This window comes from Lepisosteus oculatus, chromosome 5, assembly GCF_040954835.1.
Source record: "Lepisosteus oculatus isolate fLepOcu1 chromosome 5, fLepOcu1.hap2, whole genome shotgun sequence".
NCBI classification, from domain to species: Eukaryota; Metazoa; Chordata; class Actinopteri; order Semionotiformes; family Lepisosteidae; genus Lepisosteus; species Lepisosteus oculatus.
Window position 1 is genome coordinate 27,039,631 of NC_090700.1, and position 21,196 is coordinate 27,060,826.

The following is a 21,196-nucleotide window of genomic DNA, read 5'->3' on the forward strand; positions in this document are numbered from 1 at the left end:
TAAATAAAACTTAATTCAACATTTTTTTTAACAATGACAATTGTCAAGCATTTCATTCAAAAATTAAAATTATTATAAATAATTATGCAATTAATCAGCTAAAAATGCTTTAAAAACTTTAAGTGGTTTTTAAAAGGCTCTCTGAGTAAGAGGGCTAAAGATAGCTGTGCAGTCTAAATGCACCTTTGGGCAGACAACTCCACCCATTTTACATGAAATTGTTAAAAATGAACAAACATTCGTTGTAAAACAGCTACAGTATATACATTTTATATGAATAAATGTGTACTGCATACACAGTCTATACACTACACCTGCAATTGTAACTACTGATGTTTTATATGGAAATTGTAAATGGTTTACTTCACTTGATTAATTTAGATGGTTTGAAAATGCATGGAAACATTTTAAAATTTATTTGTGAAAACTTTAATTTGTTAATTAACTGTAGTTAAATTTTGTCGAAACACATACTACCAGAATCTGTTAGACTACAGGATACAAAGGGCTAAACGGTCTTTTTTCATTCCATACTGTTCTTATGTTGTTAGACCTATACATTTGAGGATCACACAGTGCAGGTTACAGTTTGGAGGGGGAGTCTTACAGGGAAAAAAATAAGGCCTAACACCCATGTTGGTTCTTTACTTTTAGAGATGTTTGTAAGAAGATACTTTCAACACAATATGTTGAGTTCATTACACTTTAGAACTGCTGTGACTGAACAAGGCTCAGCATGCTTGTCATAGCAAGGGTGCACCTTGGTTATTTTGAGAAACTAGAAGTAACTGGAGCCTGTGCAAGCCAAGGATTATTTATCCATGCCCAAAGCCTTCCTCATGGAGGAAAAACCCACTACAAATCCTTCAGGAAGATAACAGGTTTTTTTAAAATATTTTAAAGACCTTCATCCAAATGTGTACAGAGACATTGTGTACCAGTGTTAAATCGAGGATTTAATGTTGCATATGCTGTTGATTGACGGCAATCTAATGTTTCCAAAGCACATTATTGGTTCTCAGGGGTGAGTACCATTGAGTCATTAAGTAATGATTAAAAAGATCATTAAAAGACATTTTTCTAGTCTCACTACAACTTTTTCTACTCACCCAACATTCCCATAAATACACAAGTAATAGGTTTATTCCATGCTGAAAAGAGAAGAAAGAAAACACGGCTCCATGGCCGAAACGTTGTGTTTTCTTTCTTCTCTTTTCAGCATGAAATAAACCTATTACTTGTTCCTTTGCAGACTACGCATGCTGATGCAGCTACCCACCTGAACTAATTCCCATAAATACTGTATAAATATTAAATACAGCATATTTGTTTCAGAATAATTCAAAGCTTCATAAAGCAGGGCTAACAATATTCAGCGAGGTCATAAAAAAGGTTCTATTCTCTTTTTAAAAAATCACTAATTATTACTGTAAATCTATATACGGAATAGGAAACTTAATGAATAACTCAAATGCAATTTTATGACTTAATTTTACTCACCCCTAAGAACCAATAATTTGCTTTGGAAACATTAGATTTATGTAAAAAAAATGTTTCCTCAGAGTTCATTTCAGTCTCAGACATACTGCTACTAATAGTGACAACTGTTGCTGAAGTATTATGGTTTTTAGGGTACCATATACATATTCTGTAAGTGGCTGACTAGCCATAAGTCATGTGAAATATTATAGCATATACAACATACTCTAGGAGCTTTTTTAACCTAATACTGCTGAATCCGGAAAGTGTTTAAAAGCAGTGTTACTTTATCTCGGGTTAAAAAAGAAATGGTTTGCTCATGTACCGTGGAAGGACACAGTTTTAGTGTCAGAGTAAAGCAAGGTGAAGAAGAGACCAAACTGAAAGTGGGATTCAATGTCATTGACAGGCTGGGTATAAATAGTAAAGATTCCCAGGCTCCTCTTATCTAGCAGCCTGCTCCCCTATTAATTGCAGGGCTGTCAAAGAGGCCTGCCCACTTTCCCAGCTGTGCCAGTCAGAAGCCCAGAATAATTACAACCACATACATATGCCACAGATGGTACTAATCACATGTGCCATAGGTAGGACCTAGAGTTTATCCTACCCACATGACCTTTAGTGCTCCTAATTTGTAATTTAGGCATTAGGCTTAGAAGTTAGGCAGTTTAATCTCAGAAATTGTTAGGTAAATAGCACAGGATCTGTGATGCAGTGCAGTACTAAATGTATGTTTATCAATTAATTAATTTACGTAAGTAAAGAAACATATGAACACACACATACAAATTACATCAAGAAGAAATTAATTGGATGTATGAATATGTTCAAAAATATCCACCTGATTGAAGCAGGTAACTTAATTTGTGTAACCTGTAATTTATCATTGAACCATACTTAAAAGATAACATGAGGCTGACATGTAAAATGAAGCAAAAAAACAAATGCACTAAATGAAAGACAGAAACAGAGAGGGAGCTCTTTGTAGAAAAATACAAAGCTAAAGAGCACTTGGAAATCTGACAGGCTGTAATTTATGATTTGACAGAGACATTGCACTAAAATTTGCCTGAACACAATGATCATTCCAGGATTCTGTATGTGCATTTCTCTTCAAACATGATAAACCGGAGGGCCTTTCCAACAGCAAGTCAGCTAATACAGGAATATTTACTGCAAGCTACAGATTTTCATGAAAACAAAGACATTATCAAAACATCAGACAGCGTATCCATAGCTTTTGGTGAATCTACAGATGTTAAAAATAACTGTTTTGCTCATGTTGTGTGCTTTACAAGGACAATAATGTACCAGTGGACTAACTGTTATTCTAACAGAAACAGTTTCTCTGCAAAAGCATGCATGCAGTTGGTTACAGATTACAGTAGCACAGGGCATTGTGGAATGTTTAAAGACATTTGACCTTGATTTAAAAAATGTGACTGAGTGTGTCTCAATGCCAATAACCATCTAAGGCTAATTATATAATCAAGGCATCAATGGACAATTCATTGACATGCTTTACATCTTGTTTTCAAATTTAGTATGTGACAAGTAATGCCCATATTGTAGCCCTTGTGAGTAACACACTGTATGGACAAGTAAGATCCTAAAAGCAAACATGCTTGTTTTAAACATCACATGACATTAAATATATATTTTAGAGAGCATCTTAGAGACAGAAAGACTGTACCTTACCTATTAAGCTGCTTTCTGAGACCTGTATAACATGATGGGGCTATTGGTGTCCTGCTGCAGAATAATTCCATAAATCTGACAAAAGTCATATGTTGTGTGTTAAGAATTATCTATTGCCCCAATTGCTTTTTTTATTTTCTGAAATGTTCTGTTCAGGAACAAAGCCAGGAACTCTAAACCTGTTTATAATAATACTCAAATAATACTACATCTCTGCTTATTTTAACAAATTATATACATTTATACTTGCCGAGATTCATCAAAGAAATATATTTATGTTGGAAAATTAAACAAAACTGGGAAATGAAAAAAAGTATCGAGGAGCAAATACAGTAAACAATGCAGTTCAGTGAAAGAAAGTATTTATTGTTGCATTTTTCTGTAAAATGGAATTGTCTTTCCCATTCTTCTTTTGTGGATCTGTGTTTCAGGGACGAAAAAAATAAAATACAGCATACATGCAATTGACTATGGGTGACAATATCATTTAACTGTTTGCTTTAAGCTTGGAAATATTTTTTCAAATAATTAACCTACATTCATTACACTGCCATTTTCTTTTTCATAGTATTTGTATTTGTCCACAAAGCTACAATAGAAATGGGAGCATATTTGTATTCAACCTGCACACTTATTTTGTGTTGAATATCCTGAAAGTTGTGAGCTGATAAAAATATAAAGGATCATTAGGAACCTGTCTTAATTATGTTTAATTAAGAACTATACATAGTGTACTTGGCTGTTAATTTGAAGTATTATGAGCTGATTAATCCAATATTTGTCAGTGTGGATCTTTTGCATTTAATGTGTTATTTTTCAGAAACTTCATGGTAAGTTTTAGCAAACTGTGCTTATTGTGGGATCTGCAGTGTGTAGGCATTGTGTCAGTGATCAGTATTTCTTTATCTGAAATATTCTTATAGGTATGGAGGACACAGCTTACATGTACATCTTAACAAGCTTACTGTATTAGACCCTGCATTTTCTTACTAACAGGCTAAAGTGAGGGTTTGGGTAAAAGCCAGCATTTCTTTGAACCTTTTAATCAGTGGTTGTATTTAATGACAAAACTGTAAGAATCCACCTTTCCCAACCGTTAAATTTTCACTAACAGGTTTATGCTAAAAATTACCAATAAATGTCAGTTTCAGATCTACTCTCATGTAAAAGACAAATCAATAATAACACACATGATATGACTAAATGTTGAAAATGTTTAGTTTTATGGGATTGTAACTGTCATTTGTCCTTGTAATTAGGTTGATATCATCCAGACAAATAATTTAATGAATCGATTAGATTATTTGGGTAGGTAGAACCTTGATGCTTATACAAACATCTGTGGTTTCAGGAGTGTATTACAAAATTAAAATAACAAAAAAATAACACAGCCATGGTAATAATGACGCAGTTAATGGGTTTTTTTTTTAATTGTATACATAAGGAACTCTGGTATTCTGGCACTCTGTTGTGGTATTGCATACTGCAATAGTGCCAGACAACCATCAGAACACACTCTTAGAAAAACTTCTAGATTGCTTTCTTTCAATCGGTACTGGAGTGAAGTAAAGAATAATATTGTGTAACTGTCATCTGAGAAATCCATGTTTTCGTGCAGGAACAGCAATAATAATTGATTGGTTCGTTTTTATTTCAGTGGAGTAATAGGAAGTGGGCTTGCTGTGTTCTCCAGGCATAAAATCCATGACACATTTCTCTACCGCTATTCTTTGAATGGTTATCCCTACATGGTGAGTTTTTGCGAATATTTTACCAAGTCAAGAAACTTATTTTTTCATAATTTTATTTTTTCTTATAATGCTTCCCATTTTGGTATCGATTCTTAATCGCATGTCTCCTCAACTCTTGTAATAGTGTGAAAGAGGGGAAACCTGTGTATCTCTCATCTCACTCGCATCATTTTTTTTTTCAATCTGCAAGCTAGTAGCATCACTGGCAGAGTTAAAACACTAAAATACACTAAACAAATGTTGGCAGAAGCTGTGATGCAGCTTCTTGTGAACACTAAATATTTAAAGTGGCAGACCATTGTAGTTCTGTGACATTGTGAAGATATCTGCAGCATCTTTGGAGGTAACCCACTGAGATTTGTGATCAGGTTTGTGCTGCTTCTTGGGGAAAAATACTCACCAATTGCCCAATTTTGAACCTGCCACCTCTGGACTATTCAATTAAACTCAAGCTTTATTGTCCCCTAGGGTAAAAAAAAAAGTTGGGCACAGTCAAACACAACACTGACAAATAAACATCACGAAAAGGGAAGAGAATACAGTAGTGTTACAGGAGATAAGAAACAAGAGACCAGGTAGTTACTTTGCATTGTTTAAGAGTGTAATTACAGTGGGAATGAAAGATTTCCTGAGTCTGTTGGTTTTACACCTGGGGGCACAGAGGTGTCTCCCAGATGGGAGAAGTGTGAATTCACTGTGGAAGGGGTGGGCACACACTCCATGATGCTTTTGGCTTTCTTTGTCTCCCTCTGTAAAGGATACTTAGGTTGATTTAATTATTCCCAATTATTTTGCCACTTATATTCACTAATTTACCCAGCCTATTACAATTACTGGTACTTCTGTTGCCAAACCAGCAATTGAAGCAGTGTGTTAAGACACTTTCAGTGAATGATTTTTAGGAAAGTGTAAGAATAGTTTTATCTACCTTAAAGTAGCTGAGTTTCCTAAGAAAGAAGAGTCTCTGTTGGCCTTTTTTATTGTGTCACAACATTTGTCCCATTTTGTCCCATTTTAGGTATCAATGACCAGTCCCAAGTACTTATAGTCATCGACAATTTCAACAGGCTGACCATCAATTATAGTTGGTTGAGGGGGTGTGGTATTTTTAATAAAATCAATAACCAGTTCCTCTGTTTTTGAAACGCTTAACTTTAGGGAGAACTCATTGCACCAGTTAGTAAAATCATTTAAAATGTGTCCTTTAATAAACTGACCAGGGCTGTGTCATCAGCAAACTTAATGAGATGTCTGTCGGTTTGTTTGCTTGTGCAATCATTAGTGTACAAAATGTCCAGCAGAGGGGACAAGACACAGCCGTGTGGTGATCCAATTGATGTGTAGATAATGTAGCACTTCCCCAATTTAACTTGTTAGTTAGGAGGTCTGGTTCTCACCTTATCAAGTTACCATTCAGATTGAAGTGCTTTGAGAGTTTCTGTGCAAGCAACAGTGGTTGTATTGTATTGAAAGCGGAGGAGAAGTCAACAAATAAAATCCTTACAAAGGTCCCAGGTTGGTCCAGATGTTGATAGACCAGATATAACAATGTGTGAATTGCACGGTCTACTTCCCTCCTTTCCCTGCAGGAGGTCATTGAGGGCTTGTATGCTCTTTGTGATGTGTTGCTTCACTATTCTCTCAAGACTTTTCACTGGGAGAGATATGAGAGCAACTGGCCTGTAGCTGTTAAGGCCACTAGGCTTGGCAGTTTTAGGAATAGGAATTTTATATTGGGGAAATTATATTGGAAATCTTTACTGCATTCGCTTTAGGGTTGATATAGACAAGTGTAATAAAAAGCTGTGGAAATTCTCAAGGGAGATAGAAGGGGCGCAGAGAAACACTGAGCAGTTCAATGTCAGGCGTGCACACTCTCTCCTGGACAGTAATGTTCTGGCACCAGCGATTGTTTATCATCAAGCAGTGATTTTCCGTGATTTTTACCTGTGCTTTCAGGATCTCTGTCCAGCCGGTGTAGAGAAAACCCCTCGGGCTTGATAACATCATCCTTCATGGTCTCATCCAGCCAAGTTTCCGTAAAAGCTAGAATGCAGGCATCCTGAAACCCGTGCAGGAACTGCACGCAGGCATGCAGTTCATCTAGGTTACTCCTCAATGAGCGCACGTTCAATAGGATGACGGTGGGCAGCAGGAGCTTATTCCTCCTCCGCCGGAGCCTCTGTCGCAGATGACCCACTTTGACACCCTACACTTTGATCTGGCACTTTTACTGCTTTAATTATTGTAGGACATTAGAATAGATATTGGAATATTAGTAAAGTTTAAGAATCAGGTATTAGAAAAGTTAGACGTTTCAAATCTTGGTAAACTTAACAATGCGCAAATTATATTTTTAGAATCTAGCAGCTGATCAGTGTCTTCCATTTACTTCCTTTTGTTTGTCACCTGACATTACCATCTCAACATGATTTCCAGTATATTTAAGACTGGTTTGCCTAAACCTTGCAACAGGACAATCACTTTGATTAGTGATTTGTACAAGGTTAGTGATTTGTTCATGTCATTCCTGGACTTTTCCTTACCAACATCAAATAGACTTGTTCAAATTTGAAAAACCCGATCAAATATGAAACCCCACCTGAATCATTTTAAAGCACATATTACCATCTTCATTTGTGATGAATTGTTGACCATCCAGATATTTTTGTAGTAGCTGAAAGAAGTTTTTTATAGTTTTTGTAGTGGAATAGGTAGTATGTGTACAGGTACTATCCTCTAATAGAACCTCTCCTATAGTCAGTAATACAGATGTTTTCTAGCAGAATGTTCATCTTGAAATTTTTGGTAGGAGGGATTGTGTCCATCATCTGCATACTAGATTGTTTAGGTTAATGAATATCGATTTGATTTGATAGTGCATTTAAAGAATTATTGACTTTCACATTCGAAATGGGAGCTCAACTTGAGAGTACATGATCACACAACTGAATGTGCTCAAGAAGACTGACTTGTTGCCTACCCTGCATACATTTTGATATTCAGATGATGGTGAACAACTTTACATATCTAAGCAAGGATAGTCAACTTATGTAAAGTTCCTTTTGTTTTTTGTATATAATGGTTAAAATATATAATATCATGGCTATGTTTTACTAACCTTTTAAAGGGACCTCATAATCTTAAACAGATACTTGCAGTTGCAGGTTCTGCTTTTATTAAGTGTATGGACAGACATGGTTCACAGAGGGTTAAGAGTAGAAACAGTATCTAAGTGTCTGCATCAACAGTGTGGTTACAGAGGTTGATCCACACTCCAGCAACTCTGTTTAAAGAAGGGCCACCTGTTTTCCGTCTTGCTTCTTGGCCAATTCACTTTGATCATGTTCCCTGGGTTCAAATGTTCAATTCCTTTCAATACTATGAATATATTAATTTTTTATCTGTGTTTTGTTTTTAAAAGATTCATTTCTCCTTAGTCTTAGTCTTTCTATTCAGTGTTCATTTGTTTTAAAAGGTTTATGTTAAAGTATGAGTTGTCTGTTAATCATCTTTTCATCTGTCAGGCACACCATGGTGATTGGTTTGGGGGGAAGGCTGTGGGAATGGTCATCTTAAACATCTGTGGAATGACTATCCATGTCTACGTGACACATGTGAGTCAGAGCATATGTTGTCTGCCTGTCAGTCTTTAAAGGTCCATTATCAAGGTTATCAATCTATACATTTATTCAAAAGTGTAGCATTTTTGAGAATTTAGATATATTTTTTTTCTTTCCCTTCAGGTTTTGCTAACAGAATTAGCTGTGATATGCTGTCAAGAGAGTGTTATAATAGAGTTCAGTGGCAAGTCTCAGTAACCTGCATTCTGCAGCATTAGTGAATTGTTACATGTGTAACAGTGTAAATTCTGCCTGGATACAGCCCATGTTTTAATGTGATCTACAGTTCTCTCTGTTGTTGACATGAACACATTTATCTAGTCACTGTCTGGTCTGTATACCGTTAATGATTTTTTTATAAATGAAAATAAAGCATAAGTTATGTTATATGAATTAAGACACAAAGGCAGGTGTTTTGACATAAAATAATAGTGATTCTGGATATCCTGATGGATGTGGCAGACGTTAAATTAATAGTTTAATTGATATTTTACAATTTGATAAGTAAACTGTAGGTTATTGTGTTAAAACTTTGTTTTATGTTGCATGTATAGTATAAAGAATGTGTGATTGGTAGGGGGAGGCTCAGTTCTTTGAAGATCACCTGATTGGCTTACTTGAAACATTGTGCTAGAGAGCAATACACTTGACTTACTTTGTGTGTTGCCCTATCAGATATATTGTGCCTGAGCAGACAGGAATTACAGAAAATGAATGAATCTGATACACATTACATTGGGGAAATTAATAATTACACAGTAGCGATCTCTGATTGTGTTTATTTTAAATATAACTGTTTTACCGGGCTTTTGCCCTGCATGTATGTCCATCCTATTATATAGATATTAAATGTGTTTAAATCTCATGTACTCAGCATCAAGTTTATCAGTAGTTGAAAGTACCATACTGTAAATTGCCCCATATTTAAGATGGTACAACATTATATCATGTCACTGTATTAATTTAATTTAATGGTTTCTGTTTGCATGGTTATCCTTTTAACTAAAACCAACACTAAACAGGATTACTGTATTCATTATCATCTAATTACTTTTAAAACTGGGTTTTAAGATTCATAGATAATTAATGTGTTTGAAAGGGAAATTTAAAAGGGCAAATGACCTTATACTGAAATGTAGACTGTGCTCAGACTTGTGATGGCATGTAACAAAGTTTTAGGTATGGAAGGAGAACTTTTATTATAATTTTTTAATGTTTTATGAATAAATGATAAGTGAATTGCATTTATAGAGCTATAGCTTTTTCATATAAAGATTTAGGTTTAAAGTTTTTACGTAAACATTTAAATGATTATTGGATGACTTGAAGTTTTTGTGTGTAAATTGAAGTAACACTTTCATTTAAATTACAGTTGTTTCTTTTTATAACATTTGTCCTAAATAAAAGTTTGTAGTGACACCTATATTTTGGATACTTTTGACACTGTCATTTCAAAGTTAGATTCTTAGGGTGTTCAATTTCAAAATGTCTAAAAATATGACCGCTCACTGTGGTGATAAAAGGGTCAATCTATAGTGTACGTATATCTTTAGTATGTTATATATGTATTTAATAAGTATTTGTAAATATTTAAGTCATTGTTAACAATAATTATTTTTAAGAATTATGCATAAAAGAGTACTATTGAAATATAAATCAGTCAGGAACTGAAGAGTTGTCAAAACTTTAAATCTAGGTATTTAACCCATCTGAGAAAACATCAAAAGGCATATTTTGAGAAAGAAAAATGCATGTGCTGGTGTAGTTTATCTAAGAAAAGTGTCCCTGACATGTTTTCAGTTTTGAAATAGAAGTGTTCACAAAAATGTTATTTCCTGTATGACTTACCTACATTGTTGAGTAGTTTTTCATGTTTTGTGTGAATTTAAATTTTCCCCAACAAAATGTTAATGTTAAGTGTTTTTTTTTCCTGAGTTTCCCAGTGGCACAGAAGTGTTTTAGGAGGTATTAGTATTCTTAACAAGGTTAATTTACAGTGTCTTCCACACTTGATATTGGACCTTTAAATATGATTTAGTCAAGAAATGTTTTAGTGGAAATATTTTACACAAGCTTTGTTTTAAACTAAAATGTAATTTCTTTAAATTTACATCATTTATCAATTTATAAAGATGGAACATTTCCATGGATGTGAGAATCACTGCTTATGAGGCATAGTTGTATAATCATTCACAGCTGGGATAAAACTTACTAGGGTATTTGGATGGTAGATTAGGGGGAAAGCATTTTCTAATTCTCTTGTGAAGTGCTCTATATTTGTAGGTCAGTAACTTAATGCTGAAAACTGCACTTACCCTCAAAGGTATCACACTTGCAGTTAATAGAGGGGAGGGGGAGATAAAGTAACTGGTTGGTCTTACAGCCATGATCTTTCTCTACTATAGCTGCATGCAGAATACAGCAGGGAGAAAGATGCCTACCTGCCTCACCGTGTGGTCCAGGCATGGGAGCTGCTTCAGTTTATCAGGTAGGAGAGAGATTGTGTGTCATTGTAGGCCCAGCACAACCAGTTTTAAATATTGGCCAAATGCATTAACTCAGCAGCAAGTCACATGAAAAACACATGCTGAATATTTGCCTAATCTTTTAGGTAACACTCAGAATCAATTATTAGTTTAAGCTGTTTGCTGAAGAGTGATGCCATCTTAAAACAATGCTTTAAACAGCATTATAAAGTTTGATTCTGTGCAATTGTTGATGTGCATTTAATTAAAGAGCAGCTGCAGTCCCAATTTCTCATACTGGTTCTTAAATCTCGGTAACAAAATTAATTGTGACACCGTCAATCAAAATTGTACTAATTCTGAATTAAGCACAAAATCGTGAATGTACGGTATAGTCGCCATCTTTTGCAAATCCCTGGTCTCGACACGGACAAAAGCGAGAGTTTCCCAGAATTGTGACGTGGAGTAGCCCTTCCTGCTCACTTGTCACTGAAATGCAATGCGAAGTATGAGTGAATAAGTACAGGTTGTGCAGCAGACATTTCACCACAGAAATGTTCCAACATGATCTGCATGCAGAGTTAACAAGTAAGTTGTATCACCAAAGCTGTCTTGAAGTTGAGAGCAATATTTCTGTTGCATTAAAACAGATGTATTCACAAGCTTGCTTTTTTACAATATAATAGGGCTGCACACATCATCGGAAGTTTGGTTGCCTCATATCGCACTGTGTATCCTAGGAGATGTGTATATTTTGCTTTTGTTTTTTTATGTTTTGAATGTGCTTATCAATGTTGATGCTTTCTAACCCTGAAATGTAAAAATAGTGATGCATTTTTCTTTTAAGAAATTAAGATTTGTAACTGATAAGAGTTATCTTGTTATTTGTGATTTGGAATGACTCTTAATGAATACATGATTCAGAATGAAGCTGGAATAAGCTTTTCATTGCTGTACAAAGTGTATTATACCAAAGTCAACTTAAAGAGCAAACAATAAAACTGATTTCTTTCCCTGCAGGCACACTTCAGGCCATGCAGATGTGGTGATTTTGGGAGGGGATCTGAATACACACCCCCAGGACCTGGGCAGCCGTCTGCTCTGTAGCTACACGGGGCTCAGGGACAGCTACATTGAAGCCAAGACTTTTGATGTGAGTCCTCAACAGGGTGTCTGATTTATTCATCCTGTACATGTACATTAGTTATAGTATGTATGAGCACTAAAGGATAGGATAGTATAGTAGACACTAATTTAACAGATAATGTTATCTAAAGAAGTTACAGTAGGCAGCTGTGTCAGCATGCAAGCTGCTGAGGAACAAGTAGTTTAATTCAATGACTTAAAATAATTCTGCCTCTTTCAAGTCCGTGGTCTTTATCTGATGTAGCTTACAATCAGTTACTGAATTATAAGAATATAAGTAGTGTAAAGTGATATAGTGGTTAAGGCATTTTACTATACAACAATTCACTTACATACACAGAAAAGTGTTGTTTCAAAGTAAGGAAAGCAATGCAATACAGGGATTGTAGCAAATGAGGCAAAGGATAATAATGCAGTACAGTTGAGAAAATCTATTAGAATTATGGATTAAAGACCCTAAGCAGGGATAGGTTGTAGGATAAATAAGTGTTTCAGCAGGGTGCTGGAAGTAGTCAGAGCCTCTGATAAAGAAAACCTTTTTGAATGCTTTCCTCATTGATCTGATGGTAAAAGCTATGATATTTTTTTCAATAGGGCTGTGAAGAAGGCATGACACTCATTCCACAGAACCCTTTCGTCAATAAGAAAGAAATGGTCCCTTTTGAAAAAGGGATTAGAATTGACTACATTCTGTTCAAGGTGAGCGACAAATATTCTGCATGCAAATCCTTACATTAAGATGTTTGTCTAGGACAGCAGATAACTATGAAATTTCACAGCTCAATATAGCATGAAGTAATTATTGCAGTTATCACAAGTCTACGAGATCTCTGGGATTCTCAAGCAAAATTACACATACACCTAGGATGTTCCCGAAGCAGCTGATAGTGATATCATCAGAAGAGCCCATCCTGTAAAATCATTGGGGGGTTTCTCAATTTTGCTATTTAGAGCATAAGTTTTTTAGTGGGTAAAGGGTAAAAATGTAAGTCCCAAACAATTTAATAAAACAAATTAATAAAATGTCTTTTAAAATACATTTTCTGGTCACCTGCTCCTTTTTTGAAAGAACTCTTTGCCTACTTTCTCATACAGTTTTCAACCAATATGAAAGAGGTTCCAACTCAATCCATCCCACTAGTTGAGTTTGCACAATCACAATGTTTTTTTGGGGTACTGTCCTGTGCTTTAAATTCAATTCAGTTTATTTTTAAATAGTGCCTTTCACAACAAGGTTGCCCCAAGGCACTTAACAATGCAAGTGACCATACATTTTGTCAATACGGAACAGAAGACCAGAAGACAACACAGGAGAGGAACCAAAAACCCTCTAGGGGTCCAAGGTCAACTGGTTGCCCAACCCCTGTGGGCATGCTTACATTATGTAATTAAAAAGGAAATAAATGAATGAAGTTATTAATCCATCCTTCCATCATGTCTTCTATGTGTTAGTTCTCCATGCAAATCTCTGTAGACCAGCAAAATCCTCCTAAATTACAGCTATATCCACGATGTTCCTCTTGGATCCGTGGAAATGATGCAGCATCCAACTCAGACGGTGGCCAGCCTGGGCGCCATCCAGATATTTGGGGAGGAGAATAGGATAGTTTGGTCAAAACAGATTTATCTACCTGGTGGGCCAACATAGAGACACACAATGGCATGTGCAGCAGAACCAGCAGCCATGGTTGCAGCAGGCTATAATGTAAGGTGTAAGTAGGCTAGGCTGAAGTAATAGGTCTTCAGTCTGGATTTGAATACTGAGACTGACTCAGCATCCTGAATATGGGGTGGGAGACTGTTCCATAAGATAGGGGCCCTGTAACTAAAGGCTTTACTGCCAACTGTTATTTTATTAATATGTGGAATATGAAGAAGACCTGCATTCTGTGATCTAAGCAGGCAACTGGTAAACATTAATAAGTTCCATTAGACAGGTGCCTGACCTCTGAGGGTCTTGTAAGTAAGTAGAAGGATTTTGAAGTCCGCCCTGTACCTGACATGAAGCCAATGAAGAGAGATAAGTATGGAGGTTATATGGTCGTTCTTTCTGCTCCTAGTAACAGTTCTAGCTGCTGCATTCTGAATTTGTTGTAAATTAATAGAAACATAGTTCCATCTGCCAATACAGTCAACACGTCACAATTTCCAGTAGACTTAAATGTTACATATTTCTCACTTTTTTGTTCACTCTTACAGACAAATCAGAGCTGGCATCTATCAGCATTGGCTGTTTGATTCACAATATCATTGTTTTTTTGCATAAAGAAACCTCATGAGGAAAATCAGTTGGTATATTTTACTTCATAGCTGCAGTACTTCATACACTAAACAAAATTATTAGTCAGGTAATTGGAAATCATTCATACAAGACAAAGTCAATCACAAATGAGTTTGTTCATGAAAGCATATGCTATGAAAGTCAGTGCTCAACAAGCATTTGTTTTTGCACATACCATTATCTTGAAGTCACTGGAAGCAATGCCAATGTTTCACCTACACAACAGTTGTTTCTTCAGTTTCAATGATACCCATGATCTTACTTTTGAACTTACTTCACTTTTTAAAATAATTATTTCAGGTAGGTTTATTCATTTTTATTCAAGTAAGGTTAACAGCCTTGACTTGACATAATCCACCAATATGGGATGAGTCTTTTTTTCAATCTTATTTTCTTAAAAAATGCTTTATATTCATGCCGATGTGATGGTTCTGGTGCAACACAGAGTTGACCTGTATACTGTTCTGTCTCTCAGGGCTCACCGAGGGTGCATGTGAAGTGCGAATCCCTCACCACCACAAAGGGCTCTGTCCCAGGAAAGTCATTCCCATACTCTGACCATGAGGCCCTGAGTGGTGTGCTGCTCCTGCAGAAAACGGAGGAGGCTCCTGGGGAGCCTGACAGGTGCTCAGAAGGTAACGTTTGGAGAAGGCTCCCTGGGTCCCTTCTCGTGGCATTCATTGCGAGGCAGTGTACTAGTTGAAAGAACATTATTAACTAGGTGAAAAAACATTACTTTAAAAGCTAATGCAACTGCTGATTTTTGATGGAACAGTTATGCTATGGTTATATTTCCTTTTCCTTGTTTTAAGTAAAAATCCAGTAATACATTGTAGGGTTTATTCCATGCTGAAAAGAATAGAAACACAGTGTTATGGCTGTGGACCCTTCTTAAGGTGTGCAGGAGAAGGGAAACCGGCAGTAGAGAGACACCTGAGTATTGATACTGTGTCTCTCCTCCTCTTGCCTGGAAGTGGAAACTTTTTGAACCCTCTACATGACCTGATGTTTAAACGATAACTGAGCTGTTCATTTTTTGTGGAACTAGTGCTGAGAGTTGGTAGATCATTCATTTAGGGAGGAAGTGAAAGAAACTCAGGAATCGGCATAGTTAATTTTAATATATTTAATACTCCCCCTAAAACAGGTATTTGCTCAGAATTGGTGATTTCAACCAAATAAATTCCTTTTCTTATTTAGCTTATTTTTACTATTGTTCTTGATGATTACATAACCACTTTTGGGGGAAATGGGGTGACAAAAGACATACAGTATGAATCTAAAGTACTGCAGCCTCATAATATTGTATTTACATAAAATGAGTTTTAATATTGGAAAAAGTATTAGTTAAATTTGTAATAGATTTATTCCATGCTGGAAAAAAAAAGAAGAAAGAGAACACAACGTTTCGGCCGTGGAGCCTTCTTCAGGTGTGTTAAATTTGATTAATACATGAATATATTATTATCCACAGCAACTAATCTCTGCTTTGATAAGTTAGAAAGTGAAATTTCACAATTCTGCAAAGAAGTGGGGGTAAATTCCTTGAGCAAAGTCTGCTCAGATCCAGACTTCAGAGAACGGTGCATTGGGGGTGCTCGTGAGCACCTTTGTGACCACAAATTTAGAAATGGGATAGCCTCAGCCCTTGCATATTTGGATGAGAACGAGCATACCAAGTGCACAAGAATACAAGTGTGCATATTGAGACATGGCATAAGACTTAAATTTTAGAATGACTATGCTAAAATATGATTATAATATATGTAAAACATACTTTATATATTTACATAGTTACTATATATAAAGAGCTATTTATTAAAGACTTTACCCATGTTCAATTAGAAATACCTGTCCGAAAGATATAAAAAAGATGAACTTGAGAAATAACCTTGCACAGCAAGATGGAAATTTAAAAAGATGGTGGTAGGGCAGTCTAGGAGCTGAAGGTCTACTGGTAAGTGGGTAATGAGTGAGTTCACTTTCATCCCAACCAGTATAACATCAGGTAAAAAAACAGATATACTGTAACATCTGCCACCATAATTTTTAAGGTATTTGTAATTATATATAAGAATATATATATTAATATATTTTATACTTATCACTCTAAAGAGCAGGAAAAAAAATAGTGTTCTTGGGGACCTTACCTGCACCCTGCGAAGGGGATAATACTGCATGACCACAGCAAATTCCTGTGTCAGCTAAGTGACATGAAAGAATGAGAATTATATTGAGTATGTTGTGTTTTTTAGATCAGAGCATATAATGTGTTTAAATTTTCATAAGGCTTTTGATGAAGTTCAATAACAAAGATCAATTCGTAAATTGCAGGCTGTAGGCATTCAAGGTATTGAAAGGTTTTCAATATGGATAGAATATCTATCACAGACAAAGGAGGAAATGTAATTAGTGAAGTATTGTATGTATTCATACTAGGATCACTCTTCTTTCTAATTTATATCAGTGTTCGATCAGGATGTGCAATTTTCATCCTGGAGGGCTGGAAGCTTGGTGTGTCTGTGTTCTAGGTGTCTTCATTGCACCAGCACCTGATGAGATTGAAAAAGTTGTTAAATTTCTCCCATTAAAGCAATAATGAACTGATTAAGATCATTAGGAGCTGTGTGAGAATGTAAAACTTTAGACATAAGGGCTCTCCAGGGCCATGACAGCATATATGCACAGTGTTATATGCAGCTACCAAGATGAGCTAAAACTATAAAATGGAACACTTGAGCTTGAAGAATCTACTAATGAAAATGATTAAAAATAAAAGAATGAAGTGATTATTTGTTCTTCCTCTATCCAGTGTATGGAAGTATTGTAAAAAACAATGTGAAGAAATACAGTTAAGTGTAGACTGTAAATCAAGGAACACTGTTAGAATTGTGCAATTTGTTGATAGTATCTTTTTTAGAATAACAATTTAGATCACCACATTTTAAAAATATATATGCTGCTCTGGAATTTGCATGCTGCCAGATAAATCTTTGGGCTTACAAGAATATCTTACACTAACAGGCCAAAATAACTGAAATTTTTGGAACAGAGAAGACTTAGGACACCTGATTCAAATCTTTAAAAAATCAAGAACTGACATTTTGTCTGTTTTTATATATTTGTATTCAATTTGCAGAAAAACATAAAAAAATGTCATTTTAATTTGCATTTTAATTTAATTTTTCCAAAATAATCTGATACAGAGTGGTCTGTTTAACATTTGGCACATGGCTTTGCACTGTAGAGGAAAGACTTGAGGCAGAATTAAACTGCAATATTTCTAAGTATTAAAAACTAATATAGTTTTTGCAATATGGTCATTTTAAGTTATTTTTGTTCCTACCAAGACTTACTTGAGGACATTGGTAACATCTGATTTACATATGCTCTGGTGACTTTTAAAACACTTTGCAAGCCCTAGTCGATAATTTGGAATCTGAATGTTTTGTCCTTGTATTTAAAAAATAAATAAAATGAATCTTTTAAAGACCAGTTTTTGGAATGATTTACTGTAAACTGTGAATAGAAAATCACTGAGGCATCCAGTTGTTTGAGTTATGAACGGTTATATGAGTGGGGTCCTCATTGAGCAAAATGAAACATCTAGAATGTAGTTCTCAATCCCAATCAGTTAGTTAAAACCAAATGTCATACATTTTAATTTCTGAGCATTTGTTTTTCACTTGGAGGTTGTGTTACAATTTGTAAGCAAAGGTAATAAAAATCTTATTTAATGTGTCTTGATTCTGGGACACCAAATGTGTTACTTTGGAAAGGATGTGTTAACTTTCTATATCTGTTTAAGCTATTAATATAGTTATCCCTTTACAGAAATGTATGTGCTGAGTTTCAGGAAAAATTTAGATGGTCATGCGTGAATCATATGGAACTCTTTGACTTTTCTGTCTGAAAAATTGTGTGAAGCTGAGATTCGATCCGTAACCACTTCACTTCCATAATGTATTCACAGTCTTGTCCATCTAAACCATCTGACCAGATTTTATTTTTTTATTTTGTACAAGAAGGTTACCAGTTCCTTCTGTACAACACCTGGAATTTTTGGCAGGCTTTAATTTGGCGTTTATAATCACAGCTGACATGTCTCTCCCCCCCGCCTCCTCCAGTAACAGACGTGATGGGTGCACTGGTGGACATGATGACGGAGGCGCGGACGGAGGTGAAGGTGGGACTGCACTGCGCTGAGAGGATGCGGTACTCGACTGCTCGTGTGGGGTTTATGGGGCTAGTGCTGTTGCTGCTGGAGCTAGCCATCGCACTGGTGCCTTGGCTGACCCTCAGTATGGAGCACCCGTTCCCCAGGGCCTCCTTCTACCTCCTGGGGGCGCTGTGTTTTACCACGCTGCTGATCTCCCTGTTGATGTACATCTTCTACACCACAGAGGTGAAAGCCCTGCAAGGAGCAGAGGACCAGATGAGGCTGGCAATGGGAGGACTGCAGGAGTGCTTACAGGGCCGCCCATTGTTCCATCCACATGTGCCCAGAAGGGTGTCTGATAGCCCTGACTCCTGAAAGCAGTCCTGACGTGTTATTTCCAAAGGCGGTGGTGAATAGTTCCTTCTCTGGGGTAGATCCTCGTATAGTTTACAGGACAGGCCTTTTATCTTTAAAACTTTTCATTTGGACTTACTGTACCAGAAATGGTCTAGTGTGTGCTGCCCATTTTATTTCAATGAAAAGAATGACCACTATACCACTGTCTTGAAGGGTTGAACAGCTAGAATGGTGCCAACTGGATTTAAATATCTAGCAGGACTGATTTGTATTCACTTATTGCTGAAATGTGAGATTTATCTTCTTAGTGTTGTATGGTTTTTTTTCCGTATTCGCATTTGTCTCTGGACAGTCTTGAAATTGCTTAAGAACGCTATTATTCACACGGATCAATTTAAATTGGTGAATTCCCTTATTCTTTAGTGCTTATTGTTTCAAAGTATTATTCTCTCATCCTGAAGAATGAGGAAAAGGCTTTTGGAATAACAGTAGATTCGTCACTCTCAGCATCTACAGTAAATAATGCACAGAAGCAATATAAAGCACAAATACAATGTTTGGATACATTGCAACATTGCAGAGTATAGATTACAAGGAGCATAAGGGTAGACTGGGAATGTGCGGTGTCTTTTCTAAACTACCAAACTTAGTTACTTCACATTACAACAGGTAAAAAATGAAGTTAAAAGAGAGTTTGAGCAAATCTGCAGAAAAGAATGGGCAAAATTCCTACTGTGCAGCACTGTTACAGATGTACCCAAGAAGACTAAAAGCTGTAATTGCTATAAAGGTGATTCTACAAAGTGACTCAGTGGGATAAATACTTCAGTAAACAAGATTTTTCCATTTTTGTATGTTTTGTGATACAATACAGTGTTTGTTCTCTGTGGATACTGTTGTATAAATGAAGGGAAAATAATTTTAATGCATTATACACTCTGGATGTATTCTGAGTGTAACAATATTTGCAGTCATTTGAGGGGATGAATACTTTCTGAAGGCAATGTTCATTAAGTGAATACATTTTCTAATTTAACAGTGCATCTAATAGAGATATGAAATCAAAAACAGTTTAACACTTTGAATGTTACTTAAAATGAATGTCCCCATATAATATTGGTCACTTTAAATATATAATTTTTTGTCATGTGATTATAGGGATATCATTACTCAAAAATAAAACAAATTGTACTTTTATATTGTAGGGTACATACTAATTTTATTATCATAATTTTAAATTGCATTTTTGTAAAATCAAAAAAATCCTTTGTGGTTAATTTGCTGTATTATTATATTTGGAGGGCAGTGTTGACCACTGTAACTAATGCCCTTTCTAACATCTTTTTTAAATTGTTACTTAATCACTGCAATGGATTAGTATTTAAATAATTACAACTTTCCTTCACTGTGTCAGCAGCTAGGGCAGTATCAGCAGCATGCACAAATTTCCTTGGCTGTTTTGCATTGATGCACAAATTGAAATTTGCTGGGGGTAAGATTAAGAATTTAGGGCACATCTGAGTCAAGTTCTTGATTTGCAGATCTCCCCATTAAGATCTAGATCTGCGAGGAAACTAAATAAAATCCTCAAGGCCACAGGTAGAACATGCAAACTCCACATGGAAGGTGCCCTAGTCCAGAATCAAACCCAGGATTTAAACACGGTGAGGCAGAGGCAATAGCTTTCATGCCATCATGCTGCACAAAAATATATGACAACACTTCAAGGTGAATTAAATATGAATTGAACATATTGGATTGGTTTATCTGTTAAAACATATTACTGTTCAGATGGTTGTAGGCCAAAGAAGGAGAACAAAAAGTTTTGTTCTTCCCTCCTGTCCATTTTCTAATTCCATTAAAGTCCATAACATTAGCAGTGCGTTATCTATTATATGTGCATCATCTTAAGTCTGTAGTGAATTTTTAGATTGAAAAATATTAATACAACCTAGAGAGTGGATACCTGTAGATCTTGAAGTTTACTGATTTAAGTGTCTGTGTAACAATAACTTTGTATCACGATCAATGCACTTCAATGCTGATGTGCTTCAGATTTACACCAAGTGAAATCACAAGCTTGTCACTTTTAAAGTTGTTTTGATTTGTATCGCACATTAGCCTATGCTGTTAAAATATGCTTAAGATGTTTACATCTTGATACAGTATCTATTAAAAAAACGTGTCTATTGTTTTTCGTTTTATGTTGGAGGTTTTAGTTTTAAAAGAAAACAGTA

General features: G+C 35.7%; 1 protein-coding gene across 7 annotated transcripts in view; it reads left to right on the forward strand.

The window, feature by feature from the left end:
• The window catches only part of smpd2a (sphingomyelin phosphodiesterase 2a), a 29,908-nt gene extending 8,755 nt beyond the window's left edge, over positions 1 to 21,153 (forward strand). For 5 of the 7 annotated variants that reach the window (XM_015342174.2, XM_069190232.1, XM_015342177.2 and 2 more), the window contains 7 exons: positions 4,835 to 4,928; positions 8,456 to 8,545; positions 10,957 to 11,039; positions 12,037 to 12,169; positions 12,757 to 12,861; positions 14,919 to 15,078; positions 18,571 to 21,153. In XM_015342174.2, the coding sequence (XP_015197660.1) occupies positions 4,835 to 4,928; positions 8,456 to 8,545; positions 10,957 to 11,039; positions 12,037 to 12,169; positions 12,757 to 12,861; positions 14,919 to 15,078; positions 18,571 to 18,977 (1,072 nt within the window). In that variant the 3' untranslated portion in view covers positions 18,978 to 21,153. The remainder of the gene's footprint in view (positions 1 to 4,834; positions 4,929 to 8,455; positions 8,546 to 10,956; positions 11,040 to 12,036; positions 12,170 to 12,756; positions 12,862 to 14,918; positions 15,079 to 18,570) is intronic. The other 2 variants (XM_015342176.2, XM_069190231.1) reach the window with 2 other exon arrangements.
• The last annotated feature ends 43 nt before the right edge of the window (positions 21,154 to 21,196 follow it).